The sequence below is a fragment of the Hemiscyllium ocellatum genome, chromosome 15 (assembly GCF_020745735.1).
Source record: "Hemiscyllium ocellatum isolate sHemOce1 chromosome 15, sHemOce1.pat.X.cur, whole genome shotgun sequence".
Lineage (NCBI taxonomy): Eukaryota > Metazoa > Chordata > Chondrichthyes > Orectolobiformes > Hemiscylliidae > Hemiscyllium > Hemiscyllium ocellatum.
The window spans coordinates 54,446,231-54,464,556 of record NC_083415.1 but is presented as its reverse complement, the minus strand read 5'-3'; the positions used below and the strand labels follow the sequence as shown (position 1 = coordinate 54,464,556).

Sequence of the window (18,326 nt, the reverse complement as noted above, 5' to 3'; positions counted from 1 at the left end):
CAACAATTGGCCTATATCCCTCTAAAAGGTTCGGATTCAATTGGAAGCTGACATGTTTTAAAAAAGGAATTAGCAAAGAAGAGTCAGATGTGACAAGAGGGGGATAAAAAAAGCTACCCAAAAGCATATGGAGTGCGCTGAAAGAAATGGTGACAAGAAATTCAATAATAAAACTTGGATATATATATAGGAATTTTGAAGGATTTCAGGAAAGCAGGGGATGAGACAAACTAAAACACTCTTTCAAAAAAAATGCATGAAAGGCCAACTGGCTTTCCTCTGTGCTGCACCATTCCAAGCACAGGTCTCAACAAGTGGTAGTGACTTTGGTTGCGTAACTTAAGGAAGAACAGGTGAAAAAACATCTAACAATCAGGTATTCTTCTTCTGATTAATGACAATGACCATCAATGCCAAGATCAATAGACAGGCCCCTAGAAAGTAGAAATTCCAGCACAAAACTGAGAGACGACTGTACTGATGAGGAATCAAACTCAAGGATGTAGGTTTCCTCACTGAGCTGGAAGGTTTATTTCCAGACGTTTCGTCACCCTACTTGGTAAAATCTTTAGTGAGCGTCAGGCGAAGCTTCACTGGAGGCCCACTAAAGATATTACTTAGTATGGTGACGAAATGTCTGGAAATAAACCTCCAAGCTCAGTGAGCAAACCTACATCCAGAACCTCAACCTGAGGTACAAATCTTCTCAAAACTCGCTAAGAATCAAACTCAAAATACTGCTCAAGTCAGGGAACAAGACTTTAATCCACTCTCTCTCAGTTAATAACCATACCAAGCTGGCTGCATGGCAATATGCATCACCAGCTGATTTGCTTTAAAAATAAAACAAACATTCCATGATAACTTTTCAAACAAAAAGTTATGAAAGGTGAAGGGATACTCTATTACTTTAGAAAGAAATGAAGGAACACAGCATTTTTTGTGAGCAAACTGACCTCCAGCAACTGTTTCCTCCAATAAAGGCTGTATTACTATGTAGACCATAAGATTGGAAACAATTACTGTCAATTCAAAAGTAATCCAAAAAAAATCCTCCATTAAAAACCCAATTTTATTAACATGTGTAAACCGTACTCTTAAAATTCTCACTTCATTCATGCATTCTTGGTGCTAAATCAAAATCTTAAGTCATTTTTACACATATACATGCTTATTCCCAAGAACTAACTAATATTACTTCCAATCAAACATCAGGATCCCCACAATGTTGCTGTTGTCTGAATGATCAATGTAGTAAATTCTTTAAAATCAAAGGGAATTTTCTCCTATGTGGAATGCTGTCAAGTGTACTGTTTTGTCTGCAGTCGAAGCCCAGGTTCAAGTACCATCAGCTTCAGAGATGTGTGATAACATCTTTGAACAGATTGAAACAAGTTTGATTATTTTATTCTCTAATCAATACTAGTATCTTCATTTCCTTAATCCCAAACCAGAAACCAAAGATTTGAAGTTACTATCTCATTCACAAGTGCAAGAATTCATCAGAACCTGTAAAACCTTTCCAACACTTGAAAGGAAATGTTTCTGCTTTTACCTTCTTCTGCTACCTGATACCACCCCCCACCCCTTCACCACTGTCTCTCCATGAAATTAAGAAATCAAGTTATCTTACCATTTCAGATTTTCTTTTTTTGGCTTTCTTTTCATCTTCTGATTTGATCTTCTTCGGTTTGAAATCAACACTAAGGCAGACAGACAGATTAAATTCAAGGAAACATATTTGTATTTCGCTACTACTAACTGCAGTATAGGCTTAGCAATAAAGCTCAAGGTGACAATGCAACAAAATGAAATTTCTATCCTATATATTTATGTAGTGCCCTATTTGCTAGGCAGGGTAAAGCTACCATTCTTATTCTAATGTGCAGCTTACATTGTACTACCATAGTCCAAAATACTGCGTCAATTTATACATAGCGCAACTATTCTAAATACTGTGAAGAATCAGGTGAGATGTAATTCATCTCCAGATGTTTTGTCTTGTGTACATGCTCTGCTCTTTCTTGCCACCTGTGTGTAAAAACAGCCATTCCTCTTATTTATTGCTACACACAAAGTTCTTCAGGTTTGCACCTGTATTTCTTCGTAACAATCTGACTGTGACTTATATTCTTCCAACACAGATGAAATGAGCATCATACCAAATGCTCTGATTCTATCCCCACCCATTGGGGCTTTTACATTTCTCCCAATGACTCCCCTTCCTGACCACCCCATTAGCTATATTAACCCTTTTAAATTTCCTACGCAGTACTTAACTTCAAATTTCATTGGCTGCACATAGTATCGTGAAAGGGAAAACCCATGAGCAGTCTACACAGTAACTTTCACAATTGTTCATGGCTACTCATGACTGACAGCAAACATCGACTCGCTAGCAAATATAACATTTGTTGTAAAGAATAGCAGGTCTTGGGGAAGAAAGAGCTTACTCATCATCTTCACGGGGCCTCTTCATTGGCTTGTTTTCCACTTTAATGGATGGGATATAATCATCGTCTGGCTCTTGCTTTATACGAGGAGGGCTAAAGCAGGAGTGGGAGTAAAGAAAAAAAAAATTTTAAAAACTTTCAGTTGTACAACTGAGTGGTGGATTTGATAGAATCCATTGCCTTAAGTAACAGCCCACCCTTGAGAAACATGACAGGCAGTTCCTAAAAATGTAGGCGATAAAGCACTGGAATTCATAGGAATCTCATTTAACCTAGTGTAATTCCATAATTCCAGAAGGCTCCAGTACAGGACATTCACTGGCAGTTATATGGCACTCAACCAGGAGAGCCCAGAATAAATGAGAACAAAATGTACAGTTTAGACATCCTTGGAGCATATCCATTATCAAATGGAACAAGGCTTTCTTCAACTACACAATCTTATTTTTGGAGGGTAGAATCCAAAAAGTAGGAATTAAATAAAACAATGTTGAATGAGATTGCTAACTCTTCATTGCTCATCATCAACTGCAAATAGTTGCTCTTTGCAACTCACTCATTATTTCAAAAGAGTTTCCAAGGATTTCTGCCTTCTTTAAGCAAAGCACATTTAGCAGTGAACATGCATTCCAAAATGCTCAAGCCAAACACTTTTCCCATGAGTAATGCCTGACAGATAAAAGGCATCATTACCTTGTGAAACCATTCTCCTTCTTTATTCTATCTCCAGAACCACTACTTGAAGAATGGATCTTATCCTTTTAAAGAAAGAAAACCATTACAAAGTGCACAGGTTACTGCAATTGTTCATAAATATTACTGACAGAATTTGGCCACTCGTAAAGTCATCACTTATTGTTCATCCCTTAATGCAATCTGATACCTTAATTTTTGCTGTACGCACACAGGTTGCTTGCGGACTGTACATTGGGGGCACAGTTTAAAGGTGCTGGGATTCTAGCTGGTACAAATCACAGAATGGGAGATGTTGAGTTGCTTTGGTGACTGGTGCAATAAATCCTGTAGATAAATATAATGCTACCACTGTAGAGGGGGTGGAAAATTGCAATTGGTGATGGAAGGAGTGCTAAATCAGGCACACTGCTTTGTCTGTGATTGGGTCAAGCTTTAGTGTTGCAGGCACTGCTTGCCATTTGTCTGAATGAATGCAAGAGAAGACTGACCCACAGAAACACCCAGTCTGTCATGTCAATATTTGTGGCTGGTTCTATCTAGTTTTGAATCAGTGGTGATCCAATGCATTTTGATGGGTGAAATTCAACAATGGCAACGTCATGATTGTTGACAGGTGATATAGATACTTGGTTGGAAACGATCAGTGGTTGATATGTGTTGTGAACATCATTAGTCATCCTAATTTTGTCTTAAACTTGCTGTATACAAGTGCAGAACGCTTGGCTGTTAGCATGGTTAACAGTATGGAACAGTTTCCACTTTTGACTTTACCACAAAGATGATCACCAATGAGGCAGGTTGAGTATAGGACACTACCCTGAAGAACTCCAGTAATAGCAACATTTTGGAGAGGTGATGATTGGTCTCCAACAATGACAGCCAGCAATCCTTCATGGCAGATATCAATTCCTCAGGTGGCAAAGCACTCTGTGCTGATATGCTAAGTACTGGACAAAATTAAGCATGGGCTGATAAAAAGCAAGTGATATTTGTATAACATGTGTTAAAGTGATGAGACCCAACCAAAGTATCTACCAGGCATTCCTTTATCAATGGCAATACCATCAGTGAATCTCACCCATTAACAATCGAGAGTCACCATGGACTGAAAATACTGAAACTACAAAACCAGATGAGAGGTTGGTACTTCCCAGAGTCATCCACCTCCACTCGACTAAATGACTGTACAACAACACTCTAAGCTTGATACTATCACTGACAAAGCAGCACATTGGTTTGGCACTCGTCAAGCCATGCATAGTTATTCATTCACTCGTGGAAGGTTTTCCTAATGATTTGATTGATTCAAAAACACTGTGATAACACACATTTTTAAATACTGCCTGGGGTTTTCATCCACATGGCTCAAAGCTGTAATTTGGTTGGATGTCTTGATGAACAAAATTTCCAATGAAAAGTTTTGTTTTTGGATTTGTTTATGGGATGGTTAGGCTAGCATTTATTACTTCTCTAATTGCCCAAGGGGTAGCACGGTGGCTCAGTGGGTCACACTGCTACTTCACAGCACCGCAGACCTGGGTTTGATTCCACCATCATGCGACTCTCTGTGGAGTTTGCACATGCCACTTGTATCTACATGGGTTTTCTCCAGATGCTCTAGTCGAAAGATCTACAGGTTAGTGGTACATGTTAAGCTTGCTCATAGTGTCCAAGGTGTGCAGGCTAGGTGGATTAGCCAGGGGAAATGCAGGGTTAGAGAAACAGGTTAGGGGGTGGGACTGGGTGGGATGTTCGGAGGGTTGGCATGGTCTCAATAGGTCTAATGGCCAGCTTCCACACGGTCAGGATTCTATGATTCACATTGCTATGGATCAGAAATTTCACACAGGCCAGCTCAGGCTACAATAGCAGATTTACTTCCCAAAAACATTAGTAAACTAGATGGATTCTTAGAACAAATCAATAGTGCATATATGGTCAAAGAGTTAGCATTTTATTCTAGATTTTTAATTGAATTCAAATTTTTACCATTTCTCATAGTAGGATTTGAACAGATGTGTCTAGAATATTAGGCAAAGACTCTAGAGTATTACTAAGCAAATGCCACTTAACACCAGTAATGATTGACTTCTGGCACTTGGTTGATAATGGAGATAATGACTGACTGAGCAATGATTTGCCAGTTTGGACTTGTTCTACTTTTTGTGGACTGGGCACCTTTCAGTCTTGGTGCTTAAATACCAAAATGCAAGTGGACTGGAACATAGAGGCAAGAGCACAAGCCTTCAATGCGCAGCTATAAAACTGCGTGCACTGGCAGTGGTGCCTGGACATCACATCACATGACATGCAGAAAACTGAACTTGGAGAGTTTGGAAGGCTACCATAATGGGGCATCAACACGGCACTTCCAGCTTCCAACTTCCTTCGCATCATATTTTGGATTTGTGCCAAACTTTTTCATCACTGAAGGTGGGGGAAGTTTAGGGGCCCTCATTTTGTTACTGGTTTTAATTGTTCAATATTGATGATTGGAGTGGCAGTACGGTAGAACTTTGATCTGACCTATCAGTTGTGGAATTGCTGCTCATCCTAGCTAGAGTGGCACCTCATTTTTTAATGTGGGCTGATGCCGCCCTGGAAAGCTCTCAGAGACTCCTCATTAACCTCTGTTTAATCCTCTAATTTAAAGGTGAGGTCTGTGTCAGGTATTTGCCATATCTGGAGGACAAAAATTGGTGGAACATGGTAGTTGATAACCCACAGTTCCTTATGGATGCCCAGATTTAAGGGTGCAATGTCTGTTCTCACTCTGGACAAGTACCACATATCCTAATGACAGATGGTAGCAAGTGTCAGAGTGTCTCTTCATAATGATACTGCTACTATTACTATCAAGGACAGATGTGCGACAGGAAGACTGGGGAGTTTAACTTCAAATAAAAAGTATCGAAAAAAAAGTAGCTTGAAATAAATGTAATTGGCTGATGGCCAGCTACCGCCAATTTCAATACCTTCTCCTCCTTCCTTTTCTCCTTGTCCTTATGTTTGTGTTTGTCAGAGCTCCCATCTCTATGTTTTACTTTGTCTTTTTCCCTTTCCTTATCTTTGTGTTTCTTCTCCGAAGAATCTTTGTGCTCACTGCAAGAGAGAGAAGCCTGTGACAGATAGAAACCTCACAAAAGGTCTGCATGTTATAGAAGGTGCATTGCTTCTAACAACTTTCTCCCTCTTCTCCTCCACTAAAGAGTCATTAAAACCCATAGCTCTCAGAAAGGATACAGATAATCAAAAATGCCATTAGGAACACACTGTGTACCTGAGTTGCGCCTGCCTGCTCAGGTGGATGCAAGAGGTCCCCTACCACTATTCTGAGAAAGTGCTAGGGAATTAACCCAAGTTTACTCTTCAAACAAACATCACAAGAGAGCCCATGGATCACATAGGCAAAAGACTGTTAGGGCGTCTCAGCACTGCACGAAGGAATATACTGGCCTTGGAGGGATTCACATTAACTGCTCTACTAGGGCTAAAACAAAAGAACAACGGATTAAACAAACTAGTGTTGTAATACTTTCAGTTTTAAAAAAAGGGTTGGGATAGACTTAGTTGAAGTGCTCAAATGATCAAGCGGAACAAATGAAGTGGACAGAGCCTGAAGAAGAGAGCACAGCTTTCAGAAATGAAGTTAGGTTAGAACAGATAGAATAGATATCCACTGAATAGTAAAAAAGTTTAGAATACTAATCTATGACAGCAACTGATGCTATATCAAATTTTGTTTTAAAAAGGTATGAAGGGAGAGGAAGCAAAGGCAAGGGCTCGGAAGGGTGCAAGTGTCTCAACAAGCTGAATAACCATTTCTGTTACTGCAGTACACCCAGCTATTTAATCATGTTAGCCACAATTGGCATTTAAGCTCCATATTACATTGCTTTGTGGCCCAGATAACCTGCTGCAGTCCACGTGGAGAACTGCTTAAGAGAACAGCAGTCATATTTTTTTAGTGGGTCAATGGTAGCAGCATAAATTCAGGATTAACTCAGCTTAGTCAGCAGTTACCTGGGAATATAACCCAGCACCAATTTGCTACTTCTTGGAGAAACAAAATTGTCAAAGTCCACACATTAGCTCATTTCCACAAGGTTCAACTTGAGATAAAACAAACATATACAATTATAAAAATACAACTGTACCTTGATGCTACTAAAGTATATAACCTACAATATATACCACTCCACTTTCCCCAATGCCTACTCAGCAGCATCGCTATAACCACTACCACGCAGTACAAAGGCAACAGGGGCATGGAAATACCATCCTTCCCATAAGGTATAGGAGAGAAGTAGGCGATTCAGCACATCGTGGTTGGTGTTTCTCCGCTTTTGCCCTACAGTGGCTCAGTGCTTAGTATTGATGCCTCACAGCACCACGGACCTGGGTTCAATTCACAGACTCAGATGATTGTGTGGAGTTTACACATTCTCCCCACGTCTACGTTGAGTGTCCTCCGGTATCCTCCCACAATGCAAAGATGTGCAGGTTAGGTGAATTGATCATACTAAACTGCCATAGTGTTCAGGGATGTGTAGGTTAGGTGCATTAGGCAAAATATACAGTGAGGGAATGGGTCTGGATGGGTTACTCTTCAGAGGGTTGTTGTAGACTTGTTGGGTCAAAGTGCCTATTTCCACACTGGAGGGCTTCTAACCCTTGATGCCCTTCCAAAGATTCACAACAATGGCTAATGAAATACACCCTCATCTCTGTTCTAAGGGGTCATCCCTTCACACTGAGGTCATGCTCTCGGGTCCTACTCTCTCCTCTAGTGGAATCAGCTTCTCCATGTGGGCTCTATCTAGGGCTCTCAACATTATGGGTCTCGTTGAAACTTAGAGCGAGTATACACACAGAGTCCTCAATTGCTCCAAGCTAAATTATTCCAAATTGGATCAGAGAATTAAAAATTCTTCAAATCAGACAGACATTGTCCAATACCCCACTCAGTGCCATATGATCTGCAGCAATTCAAAAAGAAAGTCACCTTCTCCACTAATGAGTACCAAGATATTGGTTTACTCATTGCGCTTACCTCCAAGAAGATTTAGAATAGAATTCAAGGCAGCTACACTGGATAGGTTAAAAAAAAGTTTAAAAACTGTCCATCAGCACAGCGCTTGTTAACAAGTGGAATAGATTAGGGCTTTGGGTTTTAGTTGTTAGCAGGGGTCCACAAGGATCTCTTGGAGTCACTGGTGTTAATTGTCATTCAATGCAAGAGGTGATTTACTAGATTATTGATAGAATGCCAGATCTAATGCATTTAACAGAGGTTGCCTAACATTGGACACTCATGAACACAACCTGAACAAAAAAAAAACAAATTAAAATCTTTTCAAAATAGACTTTCCCCAGTCAAGAGAACAGGCAACAGAACTGTTTGTGACACTGATTTAGTTTTTTAGTTACCCAAACCTGTGTGTGGTTCTGCAGCAACTGTTGAATAATACTTAATCTCTTTCATGAGTGATTCAAGAATTGTATTTGCAACTTAACTGCAGCGGTAGCAATTCACACCATTAGAGGTAGAGGTAGAGTGAAAAACTCGTTGTTGAAATGAGTATGCAACCAAATTCATAAGGCTGGAAATAACTAGACCATTGGCAGTGGGGTAATAGGGAAGGCGAGGAAAAATTTGAAGGGAGGGGGGGGGGGGAAGAGAAACGACTGAAAAAAAAACAGAAAAGCTTTCTTTGGCATTCAGCATTTCTTGAACCTCTGTCCTCATTTCAATTAAAAATGCTCTAATTGTACATGGTGTGGCTGTCTGTCTATCAGCATCATAAAGACCCGCTTAGTCAAACTTCATTGATGTTTAAAAGTTCAAATACTGAATCAAGCTTTCAAAAAAGGATACCTAATACTCATTCGGCATGCTGCTGACAAGTTTCACACAAGGCAATGCCCTCACTGCTAAGTACCTGAATTCAAAGGTATGTAAATTAACTGATCAAAGTATTTTTGTGGCCCCAAAATTTCATCAAAGACAATAATCTATAGAAGATACTGGTTTTATAAAGAACTTCACAGCAAGATTGAAAAGTGGTGCAGCTTGTGAGTTTAAAATCAAACTCTGAATGGGTTAAAGCACGCAAGCCCTAGCCAGAAAAAAGGCAGACTGTCTTGTTAACTTTGCACCAAGAAAAGGTGGCCTCAACGTTTGAGCAGTGATCTCAGGCTGGGTGCCATTATTCCCATTTCACAAATTCATCTAAGATTTCAGCCTCGTTGGCAGACTATTTTGTTGCCAGCTCAGTCAGCTTGTTGCCAAGAGTCCAAACTATGAAAACAGTGTCTCATTGACATTCCACTACCCTCCCAGAATCCACATAACTGTCATAAAAGATTGCCTATCAAACTTACATCCAGAAAGAAAAAAAACTGGTTAGGTCCCGAAACCTCAAAAAGACACTATAAAAATGCTGGCAATAAGGAAACCTTTCAGCTGATAAAAACTAGCACTCCTTTAATTTCAACTATCTTATCGGACATCCTCATTTCAGCAGAATCAATGTTATCACCTTTAGCATTCTGTCCGTTAAAGTTGTTCCAAATATTTATTCACATGATTAAAGAATTAAGCCATCCTTTTCAAGGTTACATTTTCCTAGCTGACATTCATATTTTGATTCTGTTCTCCAGTAGCAAAACACATTTACCTTCCTGACATCGTTTGATATTTTGATATGATTTGGCCTAAATATTTTTATGATTTTGGATTTCTACGGCCTGTTTGAGGAGGTTACCTAGCAACACCATTTGGCTTAGTTGGTTACCCTTTCACCGCTACAGTTTCAAAAATTCCAAGTTCAAGTTGCAGTTCACAAAAAATTATGGCTGACATTCCCCATGAAATACTGAGGTAACACTGTACTATCATATGTACACAGTGTAACATTTCACCCCAACATGAGCATCCCATCAGCCTGCTCAATGGATACAAAAGATAGGGTACTTGTTGCAAGCAAATTTAGCTGCTTGCATTATCATGGCTCTAAAACAACTTCAGAGCTGTCTGGTGGATATAAAGGGTGCTATATAAATGAAAGGTTTATTTAGATGCACAGCCAAACACTGGGTAGAGTTAATTTCCAAAGGAGAGTAAGTAGGACAAGTGGGACAATCTGTAACATTGTCATGAGGGGGAAAAACTGCAAATGAGTACTCAGATTAGAAAACCATACTCACTGATCCCCATTGAACCTTTGGCACCTGCTGTTCACCAGATGCACTGCTGCACTTGAAAGAAATCTTAAAAACGAGCAAAAATTGTGTTTTTTGTTTCTTCAAAAAAAATCAAGTGTGAAATAAGTACCATTGGCAAAATCAAATGGAACAGGAAATTAAAAGGAAAAATTAAAAGAAAAGTACTTTAGAGATTCTGGAAAATAAGAACTCAAAGCATTGCTGAAAATACTCAACAGGCCTGGCTGCATGTACTTCAGATTGCTATCCTTCAGGAGAAAGAAATTTCCTTCGTGAATACAGTTAAGTTGAAGAAGGAGAATACTGGGGCACATGAAAAATCCAGCAATGGGGTGGAGAGATGGAGAAGAAAGCACAAACATGAGATGGCAGAGCAATTATTGGTTAGGGTTCCAATGATAGCGGAGGTATGCTCAAAGTTTGAACATTAGTCAATGCACTATCCATTTAGTCACAATCAGAGTTGTACAGTACAGAAACAGACCCTTTCGTCCAACTCATTCATACTGACGAGATATCCTATACGAATCTATTCCCTTTTGCCACAATTTACTCCATGTCCCTCAACCCTTCTTATTCATGTACTTATCCAGATGCCTTTTAAATGTTGGAATTATACCAGCCTCCATTACCTTCTCTGGCAGCTCATTCCATACATGCACCACCCATTGCATGAAAGGATTGCCCATTAGATTCCTTTTAAAAGCTTTCCCCCTCACCTTAAATCAATGCCCTCTAATTTTGGGCTCCCCTACTCTGGGGGAAAAAAACCTTGCCTTTTTATCATGTCCATGCCCATCATGATTTTATAAACCTCGATAAAAGGTCACCCTTCAGCCTCAGATGCTCCAGGAAAAACAGCCTCAGCCTATTCAGCCTCTCCTTATATTTCAAACTCTCCGACCCTGGAAACGTCCTTGCAAATCTTTTCTGAACCCTTTCAAGATTGACAATTTTTTTTCCTGTAGCAGGGGGACCAGAATTGAATGCAGTATTCTACAAGTGGCTGAACTAATGGCCTGCAGCCACTACGTGACCTCCCATACTCCGTATTCTGACAGATAAAGGCAAGCATACCAAATGCCCACTTTACTACTGTCTTCCTGCAACTCCACATTCAGAGAATTATGAACCTGCACCTCAAGGTCTCTGTTCAGCAACATGAAAAGATAACAGAACTGATATGGACAACAGCAGTTTACAAGTTAGTCATAGGAGTCTTTCAATAAGATGAGTTAATTATCTCAATATAGAAATAATGAAAAGGACAATGCAATGATGTGGGGATATTCACCCAAATCACTGATAGAGCCAAGATACAGGAAACAAAATTAAGAATTAAGATGGAATAAACTGAACGCAGTTGTAAATTGGATTAAAAGTGATTAGAAGAGGAGTGGAACAAATTAGAGTCAGGGACAATCTCTCCCAATTACTCAAAGCTAGTAGCAATGTCTCACGGGGTACTATTCTAGGATGTATTCACATATTCAAATTATACATGGCAAAACGTTAAACATTCAGTACAAATTTGGACAAGTGTTCTGCTGTTCACTGTTTGATACAAGAAATGAATTACTGATGTGAATGCATCTTTATTCAGTTTGAACAACTGAATTCGACAACAGATGCTTGGAACCACATTTTCACAAGCCTGCAAAGCAATGGCATCTGTGTAGGTCATCGAAACTAGCAGATGCAGCTGAGGAAGAAGAATCACAAGTCCAGACACAACTGCATACAATATATTGGTATAAGAACTTTAGATACCAGAGAATCAGCACATACTTAGTATCGCAAAACAAAGAACAAATACTTATTGACTGGATATCAAAGACTGTGTAGAAAAAAAGTACTCGGTGGGGTTCAGCAATCTTCCATTCTACGCCCATTGCCATCTCCTTACTTCACCTGAAGTATAACTGTACCACCAAATGCCTTTCCCAAAAGTAGCATGCCAAAGAGTAAGCAGAGAAATACTGTAGCGTGGGCTACATGATGGATACACATGAATCACTGATGAAATTATACCGTCTTCTCATCGCATAATGAGCCAATGTGGAGCTAAAATTAGCACGTCTACATCAGCATACCTGCCTACACTCTTGGCTGTACTTTTAAGTGGAGCCGAAGAAGGATATAATAGATGAAAAAGAAATAAACTTTCATAAAAATGAAGATTGTTATTTGAAATGCAACAGCAGAAAACACCTTTCACTTCACTATTCTGACAGATATCCAATTTTCAGTTATTACTAAACAACAACAACAAAAAATTGGGAGCAGAGTCCACAGCTTACTGGCCCAGCTCTTTACAGTATTCATCGTTATTTGAAGTCTAGGAGAAGCAAGGCTCAAATGCCATAACCAATTTTCGACAAGCCTAAAAGAATTAAATCAGTGAAAACTGAAAATGAAGAGTGTTATTTTCCATTCAGCCCAAGGAAGTCACAGCAATCAAACTACAACCCTTACCCCCATGGTAACCCTTTAATTTTCAAAGCAACCCCCACCCCCTCCATTCCCCTGTCAGTTCTAGTAAAGCTGACTTTAGATCAGTTTAATTGAAAGAGTAGACGGAAATGACAATTGGGTGTTTGGTAAATCTGGTTTTGAGCACTTGGTGCCAACAGTTATATGGGAGGATCAGAAGTAGTAGCGGTCTCAACTCAGTTGACAAATAAACAGACAAAACTCAAATAGTTTAGTTTCGGCATGACGGCAGGTAAGTTGGCCTTGCGCACTATTTGCACTTCTGAGCTAACTTCCTTCTGGAATGAATAATACTTCATTTAAAATTACCTTAGAGATGAGCTGCATGAGAAGGAACATTCATAGATTCCTATCACTGATCAAATCAAGTCCTACAGAGGACTTTGGAAGTTAAGAAACTTTCCTTATACATTGGATGTATTTAAAGAATACAGAATATTTCCATCCAAGCTATCAGGGATGCCTCACTTCCTGAGTAAATCAAGGACTTTAACACACCATATGGCATACTCTGTTTAAACAGTATTCAACGTGTTTTATTTTTAATCCGAGTAGCACTACATTAAAAAAAAGAGGTCACCACAGTGAGAAACATCATCGCTTCCTCTACTTAAGGAAAAGGTATGGATTTTAAAATACCCATCATTCAATAAATACATTATACTTCTAATTTTGTTGTGTTAACCTGAAAATTGTTGAAAGAACTTTTCTGATTACCCAAGCAATAGCTGGCCTGTTTCTTAGGCACTGCCATCTTTTCATACCTCATCCAAGTGGCCATTTCTACAAGAATAACAACAGACTGTATATATAGCCAGCAAGCTATTCAAGTTTAGGAGAAAGAGGTAAGTTAGTCCACAGCAAAGCTCAGAGCTATCCAGCTAATGAAGCAATCACAGTGAAGTACTTCCCTTACTTAGGCAACTACTTTGCTACTATTCAAACCTTGGAAGAAGTTAGACAAGTTTTTTTTTAAAGAATGATATTAATGTACAAGTGGGAAATTTGGATTGTGAGCAAACTACAGGATAAACCACTAGAGTCTTGCTCTCTCCAACCAGTACAGATTTAGTCATGGTACCAAATTACAATCAAACACATACATGCTTTGAAGGCTGAGGGAAAGAACAGGAAGCTGAATTTGAACATCCATGTTGGGAACCTGCTACCTTAAACCTTTTAAAGTGGATCCAGCCACTACATAAGCTAGAGACAAGCAAACGGAGTCATTATTGGGGCTACTTCACTTATTGCCTGCCCCTCTGTCATAAACATTCAGAAAATAATACAATGTAAGTCTTTGCAAATTGAAAACCATAGTGAAGTAAGGAAGTTAATTTCTTAAGAACTCTGGGACACATTTTAAGAAGAACTGAATCGATGTCCAATGGTAAAATCTAACACCTCTTAGCCTTTCTATAAAAAAAACCCAGCTAGTTCTACTAAACCTTGAGATTGAGGGGCAGATATATAGCAAATATCAACACCACAGAATGGTAACCTGTGACTCTGAATACTCTTGCCTAACAAATACATTTTACAGTTAACAAATAAAAAAATATTATAGATGCTGTAAATCTGAAATAAGAAAAAAGGAGCAAGGTCTGTATGAATGCTCAGTGTGATCTGCTCTACATTGGGGAGGCCAAGCAGAGAGGTGCCAGCATTGTGCAACAATTCTGCTAAGATTACAAGTACCACCTAAAGTGTGGGGTCACACATTATTTTAATACTTCATCTTGCTCACATACTGACCTTTCTATTCAATGTTTGCTATTCTATTCAGTGATCTTACTGATCATTAACCTGCTTACAGACTCAACATGATATATAACAACTTTAGATTATAACCCCTGCCTCCATCTTGTTCTAGGTGTTCTTTCTTTCCTTTTGCTGGGTCAGTGTTCCCATTTAAACGTTGCATTCAGTTTAAAAAGAAGAATTTAATGCCTCCTTCAGGCACAATCTTTTGTTTCTTCATTATAGTTGTTGCATCATGAAATCTTCCCTGACCTCCACCATATCAAAGACTTGTATTGTTTTTCATGCATTCTTTTCACTGGCTCAGAACTCTCATCAATATTCAGCTTTGATGAACGTAATCTACTTGAAATGTTAACTCCATTTCTTTCCAGGTGCTGCCTGACCCACCTTTTCCAATATTTTTGTTAAAAAGCTTGTTGATTTGTCTCTATTTACAAAATATACAGCTTTTAGGCAGAAGAGATTCCTGATTTCACTTTGAATTATTTCTGACAGAGGATCAGCCATGCTCTGGTTGAATGGTAAAGCAGACTTAACGGGCCAAATACCTATTCTGGCTCCGATATTCTGATGTTCCTTATGACAGCACACATGAACAATACTACTCTAATTTTAAGGTTTGCCCCCAGAGAAAACAATTTTTTTGACCTACGTCAATTTCTTTTAATCATCTCAAACACCATAATTAGATTATTCTGTAACCATTTTCATTCATGGAATTACAAACTCAGTCTATGCACAATTTAACCCCTTACCCAAGGCATAAAGTGGTTTATTCACCCATAAAACAAAACTATTATTTCCCAGTATACCACATCCTCTTCCTAGACAGAATTTAAGAACAGCGGTTTCTTAAAACTGCAACCCCAGCACCATAGTCCGAATAATCGATGTTAACAATTGCATTTCTACACAGCACACAGTAAGGGAGCCTCAACTGGAACTACACACACACACACACACACTCAAAAAGTAAATTTCAATCAGTTTCTCATTCTCTATTTTGCAGTCACCATTTTTTTCTGTCAGGATAACTTATATTCTAAAGCCTTCTTTGCCAATCACCAAAACACTTCAATAATGATGCAAGCTACAATGCGTATTAGCTTTATTAATTTCACATTACAATCAAGTTAACTGTCTGAACTTTGGATACATATCACTCTCTCAATTAGCCAGTTTGAAAGGAAATGGGCATACAGCTCTTCACACAACCCAAGTGGTGTAATAAATGGAGTTTCCTTTGCTGTCAAGAGGATATTGGTGCAACTGGGATCATTATAAATCTAAAGGTAGTACATTCACCTCAAGGGGAAAGCTTTGTGACTTTCCAACGACCATTACGAATGCTTGAGAATGAATGACAGTATAAATTTCAAAGTTAGGACTTCCTGGTACCAAGTATTCTCTGACAGAAAAACAACAAACACTTCAAATGTAGACTGCTGTTGATTTCAGTGTTCTGAAGGGGATAGCATGCTGACAAGAACTACAGACTCAATTCTCAGTTTGTGCTGTGTTAACGCATCTCATCAGCAGTAGAGCTATTTCAATTTACCTTGGTGTTTATGAATGACAGGATTAAGGAAAAGCAGCAATAACCCCCACCACAGTGATCAACTGCAGATTGGATTACACTTGGCTTTCCTGCTCACATGCTAAATAGCTGATGGGCATTCACTAACATGATGTGTGGCCCATATGAAGTAACAGAGCTGTCAGTTTGCCCACAAAAGCATACCCTGATAAGACCTGGCATGTACAGGAAATCAGAGGAGAATAATTCATTACCCTGCAGTGAGCTGATGTTTTAACAATTAGACCATCAAGAGTTTTGACGATCAAATTCAGGCTATAAATGGGTATACAAAAAAACAGGGGTAAAACAACAAGTGGATTTAAATTGCTTAGAAATGCTGATTATTGATGTGCACAGGAGACAAGAGACAATTGCAGGCATTGCTTAGAACGCACTTACACAAAATATTAAGTGTAGTTCCTCCCCATAGGCAGCGTCTTTCAGCTAGTCATCAGGAGAACTTAGCAGCTTTGGGAATCATTTGCTACAACTGGATTATCAGACTTTGAGATTATAGGCCATTATAACCACAACTGTAAAAATGTGCAGTGGGACCAACTGGTCTAACTTCAGCATAAACGACTATCTTATAGTTAGTTATTGAGCATTTTAGCATAATATAACATCTCAAGGTGCTTCCCCAGAGCATCATAAAATGAAATGAGCATCACACAGGGTTACGGCAGATGATCAAACCAAACATGAAAAACGTAGAGATTCCAGATTGGCATCTGGAGAGAAGGCAACTGATAGTGAAGCAAAAAATAAACCCAACAACAAACAAATCAGGAATGCTCAACGAGGCAGAATCAGGGAAGCACAGATATTGGAGGGCTGTGGAGCAGAAGATTACAGAGATATTGAGGGGAATGGCCAGAGGGATTTGACAAAACTGAGTATTCTAAAATGGAGGAATAGCTTGATAAGAAACCAAATAGAGAGAGAGTAGAAAACACCAGGATGATAGACAAAAGGGACTTTGTGCACCTCAGTCATAGCTCTGCCTGTGGCCTGTCTCAAATGTAGAGGATCAAATGCAACAGACCAGCCAACACCACTTCGGAAATATTCAAGTACGAAAAAGGCTTCAAATGAGGCTTCAAAAGATAGACTGATGTAGGGACAAAGACAGGCAATTCTTCAGAGGTAAACAGGTACACATGAACATGGATCAGGAAGAAGTAGCCCACTGGCTTTGAGCCTGCTCTGCCATTTAGTAAGATAACAGTCAATCAGATTGTAACCTCAAACCAATATTTCTGCCTAGTCCTGATATCACCCCATTGCATATTTAGAAACTACCCATTTCGACCTTAAAAATATACAAAGACCATATATATGAGAAGAAAGAAGTTTTAAATGAGCAATTTTTGCATATTTCTTTTAAGAGAAAATGATCCCTGCTTCAAGATTCACCCATAAGACATGTCTTCTCCATATCTAGCCTATCAAGATCTTTTAGCATCTCCTATTTTTCAATCAAACCTTAATGATAGAATGAACGTGTGGTTGGAAACTCATCAAATAAACATGAAGGTTGTGAACAGTTTAGTTTAGCACCAGACAGTGCCATGGAGCCAACAGCTGGAGAATCTGGTTTAGCCTTGGGATCAAAAGAAACAGACCGTCCTATTGATAATAGAAGATAATTTCTCTTTATCCAGTACTGGATGCTGGATAAAGATTCTGATAATTCAGCAAAAGTGGATGGGTCAGGAGAGGAACAATGCCAGACAGAGCTAGAAAAATGCATGTGAAAACTAATGCTGTTCTTCAGAAGGCGACACTAAGTGGCAGCATGTAGATGAGAAACAGAAATGGACTGAAAGAATGCACAGGAATAGATGCAGTTGTAAATAATACTCTGGCGACAATACAGAAGATTAGCTTCATCCAGTTGGATGATGCTGGAAGGGGAGGAGCCTGCCATGATCACCCACAAAGACAATATAGGTTGAGGTGGATGAGGAGGGCATGTTTACTTGTCACAACACAGAAAAGCCATTTAGTTCATTATATTTGCAAGCTCTCCAAATCATTGTTACCACTAAGTTCTACTCTCCTGCCTTTAACTCTGCACATGGTCATCTGAAAAGGATGAGTGTAACTCCATT

General features: G+C 39.1%; 1 protein-coding gene across 1 annotated transcript in view; it reads right to left on the bottom strand.

The window, feature by feature from the left end:
• Positions 1–18,326, bottom strand: part of LOC132822983 (DNA topoisomerase 1-like) — a 69,437-nt gene that overhangs the window by 35,554 nt on the left and 15,557 nt on the right. The window contains exons 4-7 of the mRNA XM_060836479.1: positions 6,125–6,251; positions 3,147–3,211; positions 2,454–2,546; positions 1,634–1,703 (exon numbers count right to left, since the gene is read on the bottom strand). Of these exons, the coding sequence (XP_060692462.1) occupies positions 1,634–1,703; positions 2,454–2,546; positions 3,147–3,211; positions 6,125–6,251 (355 nt within the window). The remainder of the gene's footprint in view (positions 1–1,633; positions 1,704–2,453; positions 2,547–3,146; positions 3,212–6,124; positions 6,252–18,326) is intronic.